This window comes from Marmota marmota, unplaced genomic scaffold (assembly GCF_001458135.2).
Source record: "Marmota marmota marmota unplaced genomic scaffold, marMar, whole genome shotgun sequence".
Taxonomy (NCBI): Eukaryota; Metazoa; Chordata; class Mammalia; order Rodentia; family Sciuridae; genus Marmota; species Marmota marmota.
In genome coordinates this window covers 16,250,215-16,268,816 of record NW_025999869.1, presented here as the reverse complement: position 1 = coordinate 16,268,816, position 18,602 = coordinate 16,250,215, and the positions used below count along the sequence as shown (strand labels likewise).

Here is an 18,602-nt window from a genome sequence, read left to right as displayed (position 1 = left end):
CTCTCTCTCTCTCTCTCTCTCTCTCTCTCTCTCTCTCTCTCTCTCTCTCTCTCTCTCTCTCTTTCACTAACTTAATACTTGAGACTGACAGCAGGCGGATGTAACATGTGGCTGGGTTTTCCGTGGCTTCCTGAGTCACAGCCTGTCTCAGCACCACTCAAGAAACCACCACCTCTCACCTTCCCCCTCGGGAAAGAAAGTCTTTCAAGGTCACCAGTCCATTGGCCCCAGAGAATATTTACTGAGCTTCAGAAGTCAGTGATTGTGCACATTGGCCCTGTTGGTTCTACTTGGGAGGGCAGCATGTGATGAGAAAAAAAAAAAAAAAAACAGAACCTTCAGTGCGGGCAGAAGCTACTACAATAGCAGCATGGGGCAGCCTTGCCTCAGTGAGTGGAAGCCTTTTCCCGAACTAGAAATCTGGTCTCCAAATTCCTACTGGCACCGTGCTGTGGTCCCTCAGATGAGTCACTTGACCATCAATGCCCTTGTCTCTAAAATGGTAGGAGAGATCTTAGGGGCCGAAAATGAAAAAATACCCATGGCCCCTTCCAACTCTTAAATTCCTTGAATCTGTGTTTCCATTTTGGAGTTTTCAATGTGCATGTTGCAACTATTCCTTTGCAGTATGCACATATGTTCCCTCTGCTGAATCCTAGACACCTGACTGAGGTGCTAGGCGCATCGGACTGACTCACCATAACTAGTGCTGGTCATGTCAAGCTCCTACCGACATTAACCTAGACCTAGCAACTCTCAGCCACTTCCATGGGTGTGCTGTGCAGCCACCTGCTAATGGTTTGTCCTGCTGCAATCCCACTGCCATCTCCGCCTCTGAGCATCTCCTCAACCCTCAGTTAAATAACCTCACCCACCATATGTAGACAGGGTTCCTATACTTTGTGTGGTTGCTGGGAGGTTTTGGGGGTTGTGAAAACCCTTAGCACAGCTCCTGGCATTTAGAGAGTTCTCAATAAATGCTAACTGTGTCTAATAGTCTTTCTTATTTGTGGAGGAAAGAATCTGAGGCTAAGATAGGACAGTGTGAGTAACTGCAAAGCAGCAGAAATGGCTGAGTAGAAATAGATCCTGCCACACCAACCCACAGCATCACTGGTTTCTGTAATGAGAGCCAGCCCTAATCACATTTCATACCATGGTCACACACAGGGAGAGGAAGGAAGGAAAGAACAAGGCCACAGAAAAAGAAAAAGGCCAGTCACAGAATGTCTGGTGCTGGAAGGGGCTCAAGGCTATACAGCTTATATTGATAGAGCTGAGGTCAGACCACCAGTCTCCAGCTCATGTTGAGTGCAGTAGGAACTATTCTTCTTAGTGTGTGTGTTATCCTTGTCTATTAATTGTGAGCCCAAGTTCATACCCCAGCCTGCCCTTGGTTAAGGAATTGGCACAGGGCTGGGCTACAACCTCAATGTGCTCATCTCCTCTCCCACATCCCTTGACGGGGGCTGTCCAAGTGCAAGTCCACTTCATGTTGAGATGAGGCCTCACTGCCTGCCTATATAACCCCTTTCCTTCTAATCTCTAATGATGAAAGCAATCTTTGCACTGGGCTGAAGCCTGTGCCATCTCTCACCTACCCTCACATGTGTTTCTCCACACAGACATACAACGGTGGCCCATTCATGCCAGCCCTGACCTTCGCAGTGCCACAAAGCAGAAAAGTGAGAGATGGAGATGGAGAGATGAAAGGATGAAGAGAAGGAAAAGGAGAGAGAGCAGAGAAGGGAGGAAGGAGGAAAGAGAGTAAAGAGAGGGAGATATGGAGACATAAAGAGAAGTAGAGAGAGGCAGACAGTGAGGTGGAGAGAGATGGGCTGTAGTTTAGGGAAAGCAACAAGTTCAGAGGCCTTTCAATGCCAATTAAAAGCAGATTTCATCCCACTCAAAGAGGAGCGCAATGACCTCCCACCTCATCCACCCCCTCCTCAGGCCCACAACACACCAGGAAACCAGTGAGTCACTGTCCCCTGAGTCACCAATTCCCACTCCTGGCCTTAGCAGGTGGCACATACATTTGTGGAAGTCTTTGTACCTGCAGAAAACGGCTCAAGACTCACCCCCACCCCAATCAAGTTTTTCCTGGGAATACAGAAAGTTCAGAATATTAATTTCTAGAAGTCTCTAGTGTTTTCTAGAAAAGGTAATTGGAAACCAGCGGTGAAAGAGATAAACAGGCTCTGCCAAGGCCAACTCTAGTTTCTGTGTGTCTCGTCATCTCCCTCTGGCCCCTTTCCCTCTGTTGTTTTCCTTCCACCCTTTTTCTCTGAAAGGCCCCCAACCTCCGGTTGGGCCCAGTGAGTTTCATGCTCACCTTCTTTTTCTGTTTTTCTTGTTTCAGCTTCAAAGAAGCCTCTTCCTCCTACTCCTGAAGATAACAGGGTGAGTGAGTAGCCAGCTCCAGGCATAGGTGGGCCGACAGAGCTGCAGGCCCAAGGGCACTGCCCATGCTTCTCAAACCCTGGATAGATACCGCAGATCTGGCGATTCAGCATGACTCAGCGTGTTTTTTGTGCTCTTTCGTGGGTCTGTCCACTTCAAGGGCCACTTGGCTGCTGAAGCCCCACCTCTCCGTTTTCACTTTATAGTCACAGATATTAAACTGTGTATTTACTCTGTGGTTTGACATATTAGCACTCTAGAGATATAAATTTGATAACACTCTGTCATGAAGCATATCCTTATTTTTCATTATTTGTGTTAAAACTAAGTATCTCTTCTACCCACCTCAGAGGGTTATAGTTTTATTCTCATTTTAGAGCTTGGGTAATCAAGTCCCAAGAGATGTCTTGGAGGCTTTCCAAAGCACACTTAGCAGGATGCAGTTTCTGGTGTGCTGGTCTTTAGCTTGAGTGGTGGTTCTCAGTGGTTGGTCCGTAGACCAGCAGTATCAGCATTGCTCGGGAGCCTGACAGGAATGCAGCTTCTCAGGCAACACCCCAAACCTGCTGCATCTACACATCTAGGGTAGGGGCCTATAGTGTGCCTTTGAATAAGCCTCCAGGTGATTCTAAGGTACATTCAAGTTTGAGAATCTGTAATATACTGATTTATATGACTCCATGGTACAGCACCAACTCTGAGGAAGATTGTTAAGAAGACAGGAAAAAACAAAAACAAAAAGCAGGAAAGAATTGGCCTTCATTTTCTGGTCATATAATTCCCAATACCTACATTTAAGCACTTTTCCTCTATTCCAGAATCTACCAATTCTGACTCTTCACGCTTCTTCTTGAAGACTGAGCTCTGCTTCCCCCCACCCCCAACAGCCAACGTGGTGACATTTCAAAACTGGCAGTTTCCCCATGAAGGAAGATCTAAATCCTGAAAACTTCAGGCTGGTTTTTAGATCTGTCATCAGCCTACTCCCTCACAACAGGGAAGAGCTGTGCTACTGTAGCAGAAAATGAGCTCCTTACTTTAGTTCCACTGGCCCTCTGAAGACTGCTTTAACATTCTCCTTGCAGATGTGGTTTGGAACCCCTCTGCTCTCACTTGCAGATGGTTCCCCTGGCAATCCCACCCAAACCCATTCCACTCAACCTAAGTCAGTCTGCTCCTGCTTTATTCTCAGTGTCCATGAAAGTGAAGTCCATCGCCCCTCGGACTCTGCCATTTGGCTTTTCACACCTGAAGGAGCAGCATCCATACTGTTTTGAACACTGTGACCACAGGGTTTCTGAACCATTGCTCTAATTTCAATCACACCTCTAAAGCGGTTTCAACATTTCTCTTACTCTGAGCTGCTTGAAGTCATTTTCTCTTTTTACCTGCTTGCTCTCTTACCTGAGGAGAACAATGTTTTCAAGCTGTTTTAGGCCTCATGCTGTAAGAGAAAAGACTGTGGAGAGGTCCTCCAGAGAGGAAGGATGGCTGTTTGGGGTCAAAATGGAGAATCTCCATGGTCAGACAGTCCCAGACCTCTCTAGGGAGCAAACAAGGTCATGGTTTCTGCTGAAGTCCAAATTCCATTTCCTTTTGGCCCCCTTATTTACAGGAGCTCAGCTCATCCTTAAGACGCCTCCCAGTCAACCCAGAAGAGCCTCCTAAGAGGCCACTCAGCACTGTGTCTGCCTATGTCCTTTCTCCCTCACTCCCTACTCTACCCCTGCCACTGCCACCCAGGCTGTCTAGGAGGGCCCCTCAGCCCAGGGGAGCTCTCCCCACCTGCGGCCAAGAGAGCTCTTGGGGATCAGGGGTGTTTTGAGGCTTAAAGCAGAGAAGCCAGGACGTGGGACCCTCATCTACTTCAAGCCTCATTGTACCCCCTCAGCTTCTAAGCAGCCTTTTTGAGCACAAAGTCCATCATTTTCTACAAATGTCTTCCCTTGATCTTCTTACTCTAATCTAGTGGTTCCTAACCCTATCAAACCCATTGTTCCCTTTTTATGACAAATATGTTACAAAGATCCTTTTGTTATCCTGAAAAGACAATCAAAAATAACACAACCTATCTAAACATCCTTTTAAAAGAATCAATAAGTGATGTAAGTGTAGTACTAAAAACAAAAAAAATATATAGCACGTAACTCTATATCAATATTGTGGCATGGCTGTACTTGAAGAAGGAGGAATAACCAATTGCTTGTGCCTGTAGGTAGAATTCCACTGAAATTGACAGCTGGAACCCAACTGATGCAGGAATGTTTTACTGATGACCCAAATATAATGTTAATATTTGTGATGTGATTTTTCAAAATAATTAAAAATTCTTGGTAAAATTCTCAGTTAAGCAAAGTGTAAGCGCTCTTCCATGCACTGGGTAGTAGCATTCCTGGGAAATTCAGTACTCTGTCTTAGATTGAGTAGGATCTAGGCCTAGGGTCTTCTTACATATCATAATTATAAGCAGGTTTCTCACCAGAAGAATATTTAAAAAGACATTCAAAAGTTGTAGGGCACCGAAGAGCATTTTGTAGTGTAGCATACCTCAAATTTTTTAACATTCCTAATAATCCCCCAAGATGTCCTGTGCTATCCTTTTAGAAGGATGCCTCCATTATTTGAGAAATCTGCTCTGACCTTTCTCTTCATAAGAATTAACCAGTGAGATGGACTTATCAGGAGACAAATGCCATACCATATCCCTCCTATATTTCCTCAGAGGCCCTTGAGCACAATTTCTTTACCCATTAGTTCCTCAGCAAAAGCCTCATGTCCATCAACTCTTATCTGTAGTACCCAGTACACCACCACCTCACAAACTCCACAAATACCTGGATTTCAGATATGCATCTGAGCTGCACTAGGATGACATGCCTACATCAGTAAGACAAGCCTCTTTTTTCTTTTTTAACTCCAGTGTTTTTATACTACCAAATACTTTAATGTACTCAGAGAACTTGTGACTTCCTGACACTAAGTCACATTCTAGCCAGTAACTACATCATTCCAATGTTTCCTCATTCCCAAACCTATGCCCATCCTGAACTCTGGTGATTGTTTGCATTAGTCTTTTCTTCATTTTAATATTTCATCCTAAGAAAGGTACTGCAGGTCAGAGACATAGGCTAGACAGTCTCAAGTGAAAGAAAGAGCCTATGTGTTAATAGCATTTTAAGACTACTGCTACCTAAACTGGCTGTGTTCATTTCCCCATCTGGGCCTGTATCCCCATCCTGAATGAAAGAATGGATTAAATGATCTCTCTCAGAGGAATCCCAGCTCCAACATGATTCAATGGATTAGGGATGAACTCATAAATCAAATCTGCAAAGCATGGACCGAATGGCTTAGTGTCACCTGCATTTCCTTCACAGGAGCATGATGCTCTGGTGGAGAGGCTGCAGCCTATGGCAGGGTGCAGGCAGAGAAATCAGCAGACTTGTGGAAAGCATGTGACTGCTTGGCATTCACTGTTGTCAGGATTTATTTGGTAGAATGAAAAAATTGGGCACTGATATCCTTTGAGTTCTATTCAGCATCATAATTCTAACATATAAAGAAAGCTAACTAGAGAAAAATAGATCATCTCTGCAGATACCTTAGGGGTTGGCAGGAGCTGGTGGGCTGAGCTGGCATAGATCCAGAAGCAAGTTACAATGCAGGGATTTGCTGTCTTTGCTATGACCTTTACCTCCTTCTTATGACTCTGCTTGGTCTTGGCACCTCTTCCCCAGCGATCCCTGCAGGAACCTGAAGAAACCCTGGTTGTTGCCCTGTATGACTACCAAACCAACGATCCCCAGGAACTTGCCCTGCAGCGAAATGAAGAGTACTACCTACTGGACAGTTCTGAGATCCACTGGTGGAGAGTTCAAGACAAGAATGGGTAAGGCATCTTTATGGCTCCTGTCCCAGCATTTGAGGTACAGTGGAAACGAAGAACATACCAGAATGACTTGTCCTTCCTCCCTCAGTGTGCCCACCTCACTGATGAGGAGAGGAGAGCAGAGGCAGGAGGGAGAGGAAGGGGTGACTGGAATCTTTGCTATTCTCAGAAGTGGCCGGAAGGTAGCCACTTTCTCTGCCTGCTCCCTGTACATTCCCAGCCCTAAACTCATCTGAAAACCCCCTGGGTTTTTCCACTGACTCCAGCAATTTGGGAGATTGGCAACTTGTTCTGCAAAGCACTGTTGTTCTTGAGTGTTGAAGTAAGGCTGAAGGTATATACCATTTTGAAGTGCTGATTTTCAGTGGAAAGAAAAGCTGTATAGAGATGGTGCAGATGTGTGGTTATATCAGGAAGCATCAGAAAGAAGGTTCTGAAGATTTAGTTGTGACCACAGCCGTTGAACTATTCAATCCATTATGGGTGCAGAAAATAAAGTTGGATGAATAAATGATTGCTCACCATAGGATTTTTAAATGGAAAATGTCTCATAGCCCTTCACTAATCTGAAGTATCAAATTATTATTATTAGCCTTCAGAATGCTCTGGGATGCATTGACCTAGTTATTACTGCTTAATTTAAATGCATGAGATCCACACTGCTTTATACGGCTTTATTTTTTTCCTTTTAATTTATCTGAGGTATTTAGCCAACCCCTGCAATATTCTTCAGAATATGATTTGAATAATTGCATAGGTTAAGCACATAAATGTATCCTAATTTAGCAAATTCCTAGACATTTGGGTTATTTTCAACATTTTGCAAATAAAAAAATTGTATTAACATTTAAATAAATATAGTTGTAGATGGACAAAGTACCTTTATTTTATTTGTTTATTTTTATGTGATGCTAAGGATCGAACCCAGTACCTTCCACATGTAGGCAAGTGCTCTACTACTGAGCCACAGCCCCAACCCCATATTTTTATTTTATTTTATTTTTTTGGCACCAGGAGGGATTGAACCCAGAGGTGCTTAACCATGGAGCCACATCCCTAGCCCTTATTATTTTGTATTTTGGGACTGGGACTCACTAAATTACCTAGGCCCTTTGCTATGTTGCTGAGGCTAACTTAGAACTTGTGATCCTCTTGTCTCAGCCTCTGTAGCCACAGGGATTACAGGTGTGCACCACCACACCTGGCTTGTGTTAACATTCTTACATGTTCATATTAGGGGTTTAAATGTTTCAAGTATGAGGTTATTATTGGTTTAAAAACATGAAAAAGAACATTCCAGCATTGCAACATCTAGATAGTCTATGCCAATATTTTATTTAAAAACAACAACAACAAAAACAAGGGGATTTGGGGAGCTAAAAGGAAAAAAGTAGGGTGTAGTTTAGTGACAGACCCATTACCTAGCATGTGCTAGGCCTGGAATTTGATCCCTAGCACTGCAAATAAATAAATAATAAACTAAATAGAAAGAAATGTGCATGAAAAATAAGCTCTCCTCTATTTTCCCTCCCTATCAATTACAAACGTAATCACTATTAATACTTTCTTGTGTGTGTTGGACAAGAAAGTTATACAGATACAAATCCATCCTTTGTTCATTTGCCTTAAGATGATTCTTTCTGTCCTTTACGTTTCTTTTAAACTTTCGTGATGTATCTCAGACATCTTTTCATATCACCATATGCTAATCTACCTCTTTTAACACAATTGTACAGCGTTAGAATGTATGATAATTATAATAATTGGCTCAGTGATAGAGTGCTTGCTCACATGTGTGAGGCACTGAGTTCAATTCTCAGCACTACATATAAATAAATGAATAAAATAAAGGTCCATCCATCAACAACTAAAAAAATTTTTTTAAATTATAATAATTTTGTAATGAACACTTATTTTCCAGGTTATTTTTCTTTGTTATTTCAAACAAGGCTATAATGAAGATTTTGCTTTGTTCATGTATGTTAGCATCTTGGCAATCTTTCCAGTGTGTGTGTGTGTGTGTGTGTGTGTGTGTGTGTGTGTATGTTTGTTTATGTGTGTGTGTGTAAATACATACATATCACATTTCTAACAGTTCTGGGTCAGAGTATGTGATATCTTAATTTTGATAGATAATATCCTGAAAAAGCTTGCCAAATTCATACTCTTCCAACAGGAAGTCCCAACACTTTAAATTTTCAAAAAATAAAAATAAATACCGAGAAAGGAAGGAAGAAAAGCCAATCTGATGGGTAAAAATAGAGGGACATGAATGCATTTAAGATTAAGGCATGACTTAGCATCCACAGAAATTTACATTCTCCAGGTGTCCTCCCTTTAGGGATCCTTATCAACCCCACTGTAGGGGAAGCTGGAGGCAGAAGAAGGTAGGCAAGATGTGATCACATTGACGACTGTGGTTTGAGAGGCAGGTAGTTTAAGAACAGATCCCAAAGCTTGTCATCTGGAGCTGCCCTTTCTAGATGAATCATGGCTTCTCCCTTCATCTTCTCTTTGCCAGTTCTGGGGAGAAGCAGATAAAATCCCTGTAACTACAAACAAATGAACTTACTTAGAAATTCATCAGTTCAATCAATGGACATTATTTATCATATCAAATGTGTCAGGGAATTTTTTCTTCTAGGTCTTCCTTCCTCAAATGACCGTTTACCCTTTGTTCAGTGGCCTGTGGGAAGGCTCAGCTCTGCACTTCAAGGGCATTATAAAGGACTTCCTGTATAGTGTGGCACAGTGGAAAGTACACGAGATGGAAGAGAGGACTTGGACTTCAGTATCAGCCACTCTTGTCATGTGTGACTATAATCAGGTTACTTGCTCTGTGAATTCATTTCTTTATCTGCAAAATGCAGATGATAATATCAGCTTTTTTTCTCACAGTGCTGAGAAAAATCAATGAGATTATGGAAATCAAAAGAGCTTTGTAAGTTCTATATATCCACATAAAAGTGATAAGAATAAATATCATTTGAGTACATAACCCAGTTTTAGTTGGCTATTAAAATACATTATTCTATTCAACAGCAAATATATTATTTATTCTGATAATATAATTGTAAATATATGATGTGGCAAGAAACAGGGAAAATTCTGGAAAACAATATGTAGATTACTCAAAAAAATAGGAGTGGAACCACCATTTGACCCAGTTATCCCACTCCTCAGCATACATCCAAAAGATTTAAAGTCACCATACTACAGTGACACAGCCACATCAATATTTACAGCAGCACAATTCACAATAGCTAAGCTATGGAGGCAACCTACGTGCCCTTCAACAGATGAATGGATAAAGAAATTGTGGATATATACACAATGGAATTCTAATCAGCCAGAAAGAAGAATGACTTTATGATATTTGCCAATACATGGATGAATCTGGAGACAATCATGCTAAGTGAAATCAGACAATCAAAAAAAAAAAAAAACAATAACAACAACAACAAAAAAAGGTCAAATGTTTTCAGTAATATGTGGGAGCCAAACCATAATGCAGGGGGAGTTCAGTAGACTAGACAAAGAGGAATGAAGGGAAGAGTGGGGGATAGGAATAAGAAAGACAGTGGAATTAATCTGATATAATTTTTTTATGTACTTATATGAAAATACCTAAGTGAATCCCACCATTGTGTACTTCCACAACAATGGGTGCCTAATTAGAATACAATATATTCCATGCTTGTATAATTTTGTCAAAATGAATTCTAATTTCATGTATAAGTAAAAGAACCAATAAAAGAGAGAGAGAGAGAGAGAGAGAGAGAGAGAGAAGAAATGACAAATTTCAGAACAAAATGGCTTCCATCATTTGGCAATGGCTGCCAAGAGCACTATATTAAGGATGATCCTGAGGCCAAATGTCAATTCTCCAAAGAAAGTGTACCATGGTTATTTAGCAATCTCTTACTAAAATGTAAGATAATCATTCTGTATTTGGCATCTGTATTCCTGTTTTAATCATTCTTCAAAATAACTCTGTAATATAGATTACACATTCCCCTTGAAACATAATGACTAGATTGAAAATTGGCTTTATATTTAAAAATTAAAACACTTTATGGGGCAAGAAGAAAGAAAATATCAGATATCTTTTTATACATTGGCAAAGTGTGAAAGGACTCTATATGTATAATCTAGTTCAGGCATCTCATTTTATAAGTCAGAAACCAGAGAATGACAGGGGTTCTGTTCTCACCTTCTGGTTTTAAATTAAATCATGGATAGGAAAGTACTTTGAAAACTACAGAACTCTTTACAAGTGTAATATATATATATATAATATGTATAGTATATATATGGTATATATAAGGAATACATATATACATACATATATACATATATATGATTATATATATAATTATTTTTATTATGTTTTTATCAAACTGCACATATTTCTACTGAAAAGTGACCCCCCCACCCCCAAATCCAGCCTGACCTTATTCTATTTTCTCATGTTTATGTATCTGAAGAAACTCAACTAGGGAGGCCTTGAATTTAAAAGCATGTGATACAACTGGAAGTATCTTTCAGAACCTGTGGTTGGAAAGTCATTTTTAAAATTTTTAATTATGTTGGTTTCCTGACTATAAAATGATAGCACTAAAGTGGAAAAAATGCTGATATTACACACACAAAAATGCTTCATTATAGAAAATAGAGACTGAACATTAATCTTTTTTTTCCAGTAGAGGAAATTTTGCAATGAGGACAGCAGCAAGCAAAGCTTTTAAAGTAAAATAGCCTCTTGTTATTTATTATATTTTATATTTTAGCAGTAAAATCAATTGCTTTTAACAACTAACAAGTAATTGTTACTTTTAACATTTATTTGGAAACTTTAAAATATCACAAACACTAAATTATGTGAGACTTCAACCTATAAAACCAAGATATAAAAGTTCTGTATTAGTCTAAACACTAATTTCCTTTTTAACAGGCATGAAGGATATGTACCAAGCAGTTATCTGGTGGAAAAATCTCCTAATAACCTGGAAACCTATGAGTAAGATATTTTATTTGTTTTTGAAAAATATGGTACTAAGGAATTCTCCCTAGGTTAAGAGTAAAATATTGATTGATGGTTTCTTTTCTTGGCCTATTGTCTTCTTTCCATTCTCTGACCTGCTGGATGATAAAGGTCCACCCTAAATAAGAAAGGATGGTAGTCCACATGCTGCCCTCTCCTTTTATCAAAAGGGTGATTCTCAGGTGCCTGAGAAGATTGTGGTAAAAATAAAAGTTTCTATTGAGAATCCCAAGAATATTGATCTTACTTGAAAAGAAAAAAAATACTTTCAACACTAGATCAGATATGGACATAAAATATGGTTTAATGCAATGCTTCCAATACTAGGTTAACAGATAGATATTAAATATCTGTTCAGATTGTGTAAAGTTTTTGCTAAACCATCATTTAGAAGAAAGTCCGTGTGGATGTAATTTTAATGAAACTGCTGAATGTTTAACAAAATTTGATCATAATATGCAAAGTACTCACCATGTACATAAATGCCCTAGCTCAGGGCCTGAAAGGTCCAGAAGCCAAGACATCACAGTAGCAACATATACACCTACCACTAGGTCTTGATTCTTAAATAATACTCCCCACTGAAAAGAACCAGAACTTCTTGAAGAAATGGCTTCAGGATTCCAGGATTGGGGCAGGGAAAGAACAGGAATATTTTTTTGATCCAGAAAATAGAAAAGTACACAATTGAACATGTCAAATGGACAGGTAAGTCACTTTAAAAGTCTCCCTTTGACCTAAACTGGAACAATTTAAGTATCAGAATAAATAATGACAGTAATGGACTATAATTCATTGAATCAAATAAGAATGTATACTATATAGTTAGATTGATAGGTAAGTAAGTAAGTAAATAAATAAGAGAAGACTCTTTTTCATAGTCCAGGGCTAATTAAAGAACGTAGAAGGAATGATAAAGTTTAAATAACAAGGTATCAACTTATTCAGGCAAAAATTAACGAATGTCAGAACTAAATTGATGAGGTACAATATATTTACATAGTCTCAAAGTATCTCCTTATAAATAGCTTTTAACTACAAAAATGAAGAAAACTGGTAGGCTTCATTTTATCTAAGTAATCAAAATTTATATCAATATGGGATAAAAAGACATCATGTATCTCCCTGTGTAATATACTGAGAATAATATCCAGTACAACATCACTCTGTGATATTCCTCACCCAGAAAATTCACAGCTTGAGTTACTCATGAGAAAATATTAGATAAATTAAGGAATATTTCCGGTGTTCTTTGGAAATTGTTGAATGAAGAGACATAGTAACTAAATGCCCCCATCCTACATTGGATGGTCAACCGTAAAATATTTCTGTTGACAAATGAAATTTTGGTAGGTTCTGCAATTAGGCAGATGTTAAGTTGCAATATTTTTGTAATTTATACTTTGGCCATATAAGTGCATGTTATGTTTTAGAAAATAGACACTGAAGTACTTAGGAGTAAATATCCACTCTCAAATGGTTCAGGAAAAAAAGAAATTACTATCGATATGTATATACAGACAGAATGGAAAGGCAAATGTAAGAAATTTCAGCCACTTGTTTATCTGGGTGCAGTGTATATAGTAGTTCTTTTATAGTGTCTTTCAACTTTTCTGTAAGTTTATAATTACTTAAAACTTTTTAAAAAATTAAGTACTCACTAAATATAAGGTGCCAGAACTGAAGAATATGAGCTAATGAAGACTCTTGTTGGGCTGGGGTTGTGGCTTAGTAGCAGAGTGCTTGCCTCACACATGTGAGGCACTGGGTTTGATCCTCAGCACCTCATAAAAATAAATAAACAAAATAAAGATATTGTGTCCATGTATAATTAAAAATTATTTTTTAAAAAAGACTCCTGTTAACTCAGTGTGGTCCTTGTTAGCTCAAATGGGGTCATGTTATTTGTTGCTGAAATTCTAATAGATTCTGTAGTGAAGAGTCATCATTTTCTTAAGAATCTCTCAACCTGAGATTTGGTTTGATCAAGTATATGCAAGATTCATTAGTTACAAGAATACTCAAGTTGAAATGAAACATATATGAGATATGTTTAAATAGAAAAAAAATATTTTTATAATCAATGTCTTTGGAGAAAAATAATAGGCATTTATTTAAAATGACCACTAAGCTGAATGGTTTCATTTGTGTGTTTAATCAGAATCTCTTTGTGTAGATTGAGAAAAGAAATTAAAAATTTTAACAGAATATAAATTAGTAAGGAATGGTGGAAATTGGCCAAATAAAAAAGTGTATTCTTTCACCTAAAGAATTTTTAATAGTTTTTCAAAATAAAATGCCACACCATACAAACAAAACAGACCACTGGCCCTACTTATGCTATAAACTATAAGCTTGCATTTTTTAGGTTATAAAATCTCATATAGAAAATAAAAAGACTTATAACTAACCATCCAGATATTTAACATTCATCTAGATATATAAAAGATATTCAGTGTGATGATATTTTATCCTTGAACTTAATGTTGTCAGGTAAGCTCTGCATAAGACAAACATGTACCACGTGGTACCATAATCATAAATTGGCATATTGATTGTGGAGATATGACCTTGAACAAATACCCATTATCTGTCATACCCATTATCCTTAGGGGATATGTTTCGTGACCCCCAGTGGATGCCTAAAACCATTGGTTGTACTGAACTCTAGATATATTTTCCCACATAATCAGGCCTATGATAAAGTTTACTTTATAAATTAGATACAGTAAGAAGTTACTAATAGTAACTGATAGAATAGTAACTGACTAGAATGATTATAACAAAGTACTATAATAAAATTGATATAATAACTACTCTTTTTTTAGCTGTCAATGGGCCTTTATTGCATTTATTTATTTAAATGTGGTGATGAGAATTGAATCCAGTTCCTGACACATGCTAAGCAAGTGCCCTATAACCCCAGCCCCAATAACTACTCTTGCACTTTGCGGCTATCATCAAGTAAAATAAAGGTTACTTGAACATAAAACACTTAAGATACTGTAGCAGTTTATCTGATACCAAGACAGTTAGTCATTTAGTAGTGGGTAGTGTATACAGTGTGGATACTCTGGGCAAAGAGAAAATTCACCTCCTGGATGAGATTGAATAGTAAGTATGAAATTTCATTATGCTACACAGAAAAAGCACACAATTTAAAACTTGAGTTATTTCTGGAATTTTCCATTTAATATATTTGGACTATAGTTGACCATGGGTAAGTGAAATCACAGAAGGGGAAAGTACAAATGAGGCACTACTGTACTTCACCTGTTGGAGCGCAGATCTCTTCTCTGCAAAATGAAGGGTCAGACAAGATGAAGGAGGCAAATTGTGACACACTTGCTTGATGTTCCCTCCCTCTGAACTGAATTCAAGTAGATCTCACTCTTTGATAATGACCCTATTCACCCCTGTGCCTAGGCTGACTTCAAACCTTACAATGCACAGCTCTAGGCAGCCATTTCTAATTGCTTGGTGTATACACATGAAATAAGCATAAAAGCCCATGGAGGTATAAAGTCCATTCCACCATGTTTACAAGACTCAAATCAATCTAACAATTCTCTTATCCATTGTTATTCTTGTAGCCAAGCAAGTTTATTCCTTCCACACCTAGAATTTCTGTTTTCTGGATTAATTGTCAAATGAAGATCATTTTACTCCTACCAAACAAGTGGCGGGGAAGGTCAGGACATGACTCAAAATTATAATAACATTCAAAAATTTATTCCCTAAAAATTATACATATTTTTCTTCACCACTTTTTATTTGTTTTCTTAATCAGATACCAAAATTATAAAAATAATTCAATTATTTTACAAAAGATCTGGAAAACCTGTCTTAAAGAGGAAAATGTGGCAGTTGTTTTAGAAGGATATTTGCTAACTTCTCAAACTGGTATTAGCTTTTTATAGCTACCCGAACACCCTCCTACTCCTACCACCCACTGACTTATGAAATGGAGAGGAAGACGAATATTTTCTAAAACTTCATTATGGAAAATTTATGACATTTACCAAAGTAGAGAGAATAATATAATGAATGCTCTGAAATCCAGTTTCAACAATGATCAATATTTTACCAATTCTGTTTTATTTTTTCTTCACCAAGTAAATATTTACTACTTGGAAATGGATCATGACTTTGCCTCTGAGTTTGAAAACACTAGTAGAAACAAAAAATGTACATGTGATTTTCTAGCATTATTTTTTTTAATTTTAATTTTTTATTTGCTCTAATTAGTTATACATGACAGTAAAATGCAGTTGTATACTTCGATATATCATACATAGGGTATAATTTCTTATTTTTCTGATTGTACCTGTTGTAGAGTCAATCAGTCATGCAGTCATCTAGCATTATCTTTTATAAATAAATAATGAAACCATTTTAAATGTTATTGACACAGCACCTTTGCTTCATTCAGGTGGTATAACAAGAGCATCAGCCGAGACAAAGCTGAAAAACTTCTTTTGGACACAGTAAGTCTCCTTCATCTTTAAGTCTCTTGACTTAAAATAAAATAAATTTCACTGTTTTTCCAGCCATGCAGTGGTTGACACCAAGGCAGTGGATTGACATGTCAGATTAGCAATGGCTTTCATATCTGGTGACAAATGTTCTGAGGATTTGCAGAACTAGCAACTATAGGAAAGAGGGATGAGAAGAGATGAAGCATAGTATGGAGGAACAAGTACTGAATTTGGGCCCATGTTCTGTCACCAATTCAGTGTGTGACCCTGGAGACATCCCTCTTCCTTCTGAGCCTTAACGAGTACAAGGAAACAGTGCACTAAATCAGTTACCCCGTACTCCTGCTACCCCTCTGCTCCTGGTCTTGTGGACACTGTTGACCACAGCACCTGGCTTTGGGGTTCAAGGGGAAACAAGACAAGTTCTGAAGAAAGACTCAGAGGATGGTCTAAGGTAAACAAGTAAACGCTGCAGGAATTGGGAAGAATTTTGTGGAGAAAGAAGAATTTAGTTGAGTCCTTATCAAATTTGGTTACTCTTTGGTTCTATGTCAATTCAGCACTTAATCAGTTTCTGTGGTTCCCTATGGAAAACGTGCTAGAATTGCTGTAAATGTTTAAAACAAACAAACAACAACAACAAAAAAGATTCCCCAGGTCTCATTCCCATTCCAGATCTGCAGAATCAGAATCTTCAAAGTTAGGTCCCAGGAATCTATATTTTATTTCAAGCCAAATTCACAATGCTTTTGTAGCTGCTCAGCATCTGGACCTACCCGCCAACCTGTGTTATTGAAAAACATATTAAAACCTGGCTAATCAGAACTAATTAAGAGATGGCACAATTAATTAAAAACCTGAGGTAAACAAGGGCAGTTTTAAACAAAGGCAGTTTTATTATTTTCAACCACACATTGGTTAATGAAGTCTACACAGCACTTCAAACAGCTCAGAACAATGACTAGATAAAGATGATTTCTGTTTTATAGCAGTCCTTTTGAGGCACTTAATCCATTTTTCCTGCTCAAGTACTTAAAAAAATTCCTCCTTACTAGTATTTTGAACTCCTTTGCCAAATTCTCTTCTCCTCCTTTGATAAATCTGAGGGTAAATTGTAGTGAGTCCTGTCAGATTTAGTCCAGATTCTGGACAACTAGAATTGAATGAAAATTTCTTGCCATATTTTGCATTTCTTCTCTGCTGTTTGAAACAATAGCCATATTGTTTTATAGATGTACTTAGAGTCTTCTTATCTAACAAGTTAGGGCTCTCAAGATATGAATTGTTTCATTTCAGTTTTTATTAGCTAAAGCTTCTAGTGTATAGCCCCATACAGTTTTCTACACTGAAGTATAAACCCTTTATCATGTTCCTTCTGCATTGTGGTACCCAAAACTTTATCTTGCACAAAGTAGCTTCTCAATAAATTTTGTTGGATGCATAAATGAATATATCAAATGTTTAATAAACTTGAGAACCTGGCTGATCATGAGCATCACTGGGAAAATTTTTTAAAAACCCAAACTCCTGGACTCCAGGACTCTAGGCCTAACTAGTCAGAACCTCTAGAGGTGATACCCAGGTGATTCTGGGACTTAACCATATTTGAGAACCACTAAAAAGAATCTCCTCAGTGTCCTGTCATTTCTTCAAATGTTGCCTCCTCCAAGAAGCCTCTTAGGCCTCTCTTTCCCTATTCATTGGATGTGGTTTCTCTCACCTTCTAACCTCATGACACACTATTCTTACTTCTCCAGTGGCTCTGTTCTCACTCTGCCTTAGAGCTCAGCAGTTTCTCTTCTGTTTCAACAAATCTAGGTAGGTAGAGGGTGTGTCGTTCCTTGCAAGCAGGTGCCCCATAACTCACTTAGTACACCTTGCAGAGAGATCTCACACATTGGATGTCCCCAAATTCAGACAGGAGCTCTGTCTAAGGCCTCAGTTCATCATATTTGCATGAGTCTAAGATGTCAAAGATAGAGTATTGACTTAATAACAGAAGTGTTTCAACAGAAGAAATTAAAACTAGCTACATATCAGAGACACTCTTAAAGTTAATGCAATGTGACAAGGCCATGAATCATCAGTCTGTCTTTTGACAATTTCTTACCATTGTGCTGACCTTATTTGCTATAAGGTCCCCTTAAAATTGCACAGAAAAAAAGAAAAATACTCCTAACACAGTCAGCATGTCTCAGATAATGACAGACAATAGAATTCAAGCTTCCAACAGAGGATGCACCATAGCAAGTAATAATAATGGCCAATAAGAACCCTCATAGGCCTGATTCTGGGATCCTATTGCAGGAATATGATTATATTCTATATACTTAATTCTTCTGGCAGCTTTGCAAAAACCATTTTATAGATGAGGAAATTGACTCTCACACACTTAATCAGGAAAGATCTGGAATTCACAATTTTATAGACTGTTAGAATTCCTCTTAAAGAGTATGTGTCACAGCTGGGTGCAGTGGTAAATGCCTGTAATTTCAGTGGCTTAGGAGGCTGAGACAGGAGGACTGTGAGTTCAAAGCCAGCTTCAGCAATGGCAAGGCACTAAACAATGCAGTGAGACCCTGTCTCTAATAAAATACAAAATAGGACTGGGGATGTGGCTCAGTGGTCAAGTGCCCCTGAGTTCAATCCCTGGTACCCACCCCCCCCCCAAAAAAAAGTATCTGGCCTGTTTTCTTTGTATAAAATGCAGATAAACCGAGTTTAGTGACATGTTCTGGACTAAAGCAGGGATGCTTTTTCTCTCTCTGTCTTTCACGCCCCCCCCCCC

General features: G+C 38.4%; 1 protein-coding gene across 1 annotated transcript in view; it reads left to right on the top strand.

Annotated features, from left to right (window-relative positions):
- Itk (IL2 inducible T cell kinase) overlaps positions 1 to 18,602 on the top strand; it is a 65,535-nt gene that overhangs the window by 23,968 nt on the left and 22,965 nt on the right. The window contains exons 5-8 of the mRNA XM_015492675.2: positions 2,363 to 2,403; positions 6,141 to 6,292; positions 11,247 to 11,312; positions 15,769 to 15,823. Of these exons, the coding sequence (XP_015348161.1) occupies positions 2,363 to 2,403; positions 6,141 to 6,292; positions 11,247 to 11,312; positions 15,769 to 15,823 (314 nt within the window). The remainder of the gene's footprint in view (positions 1 to 2,362; positions 2,404 to 6,140; positions 6,293 to 11,246; positions 11,313 to 15,768; positions 15,824 to 18,602) is intronic.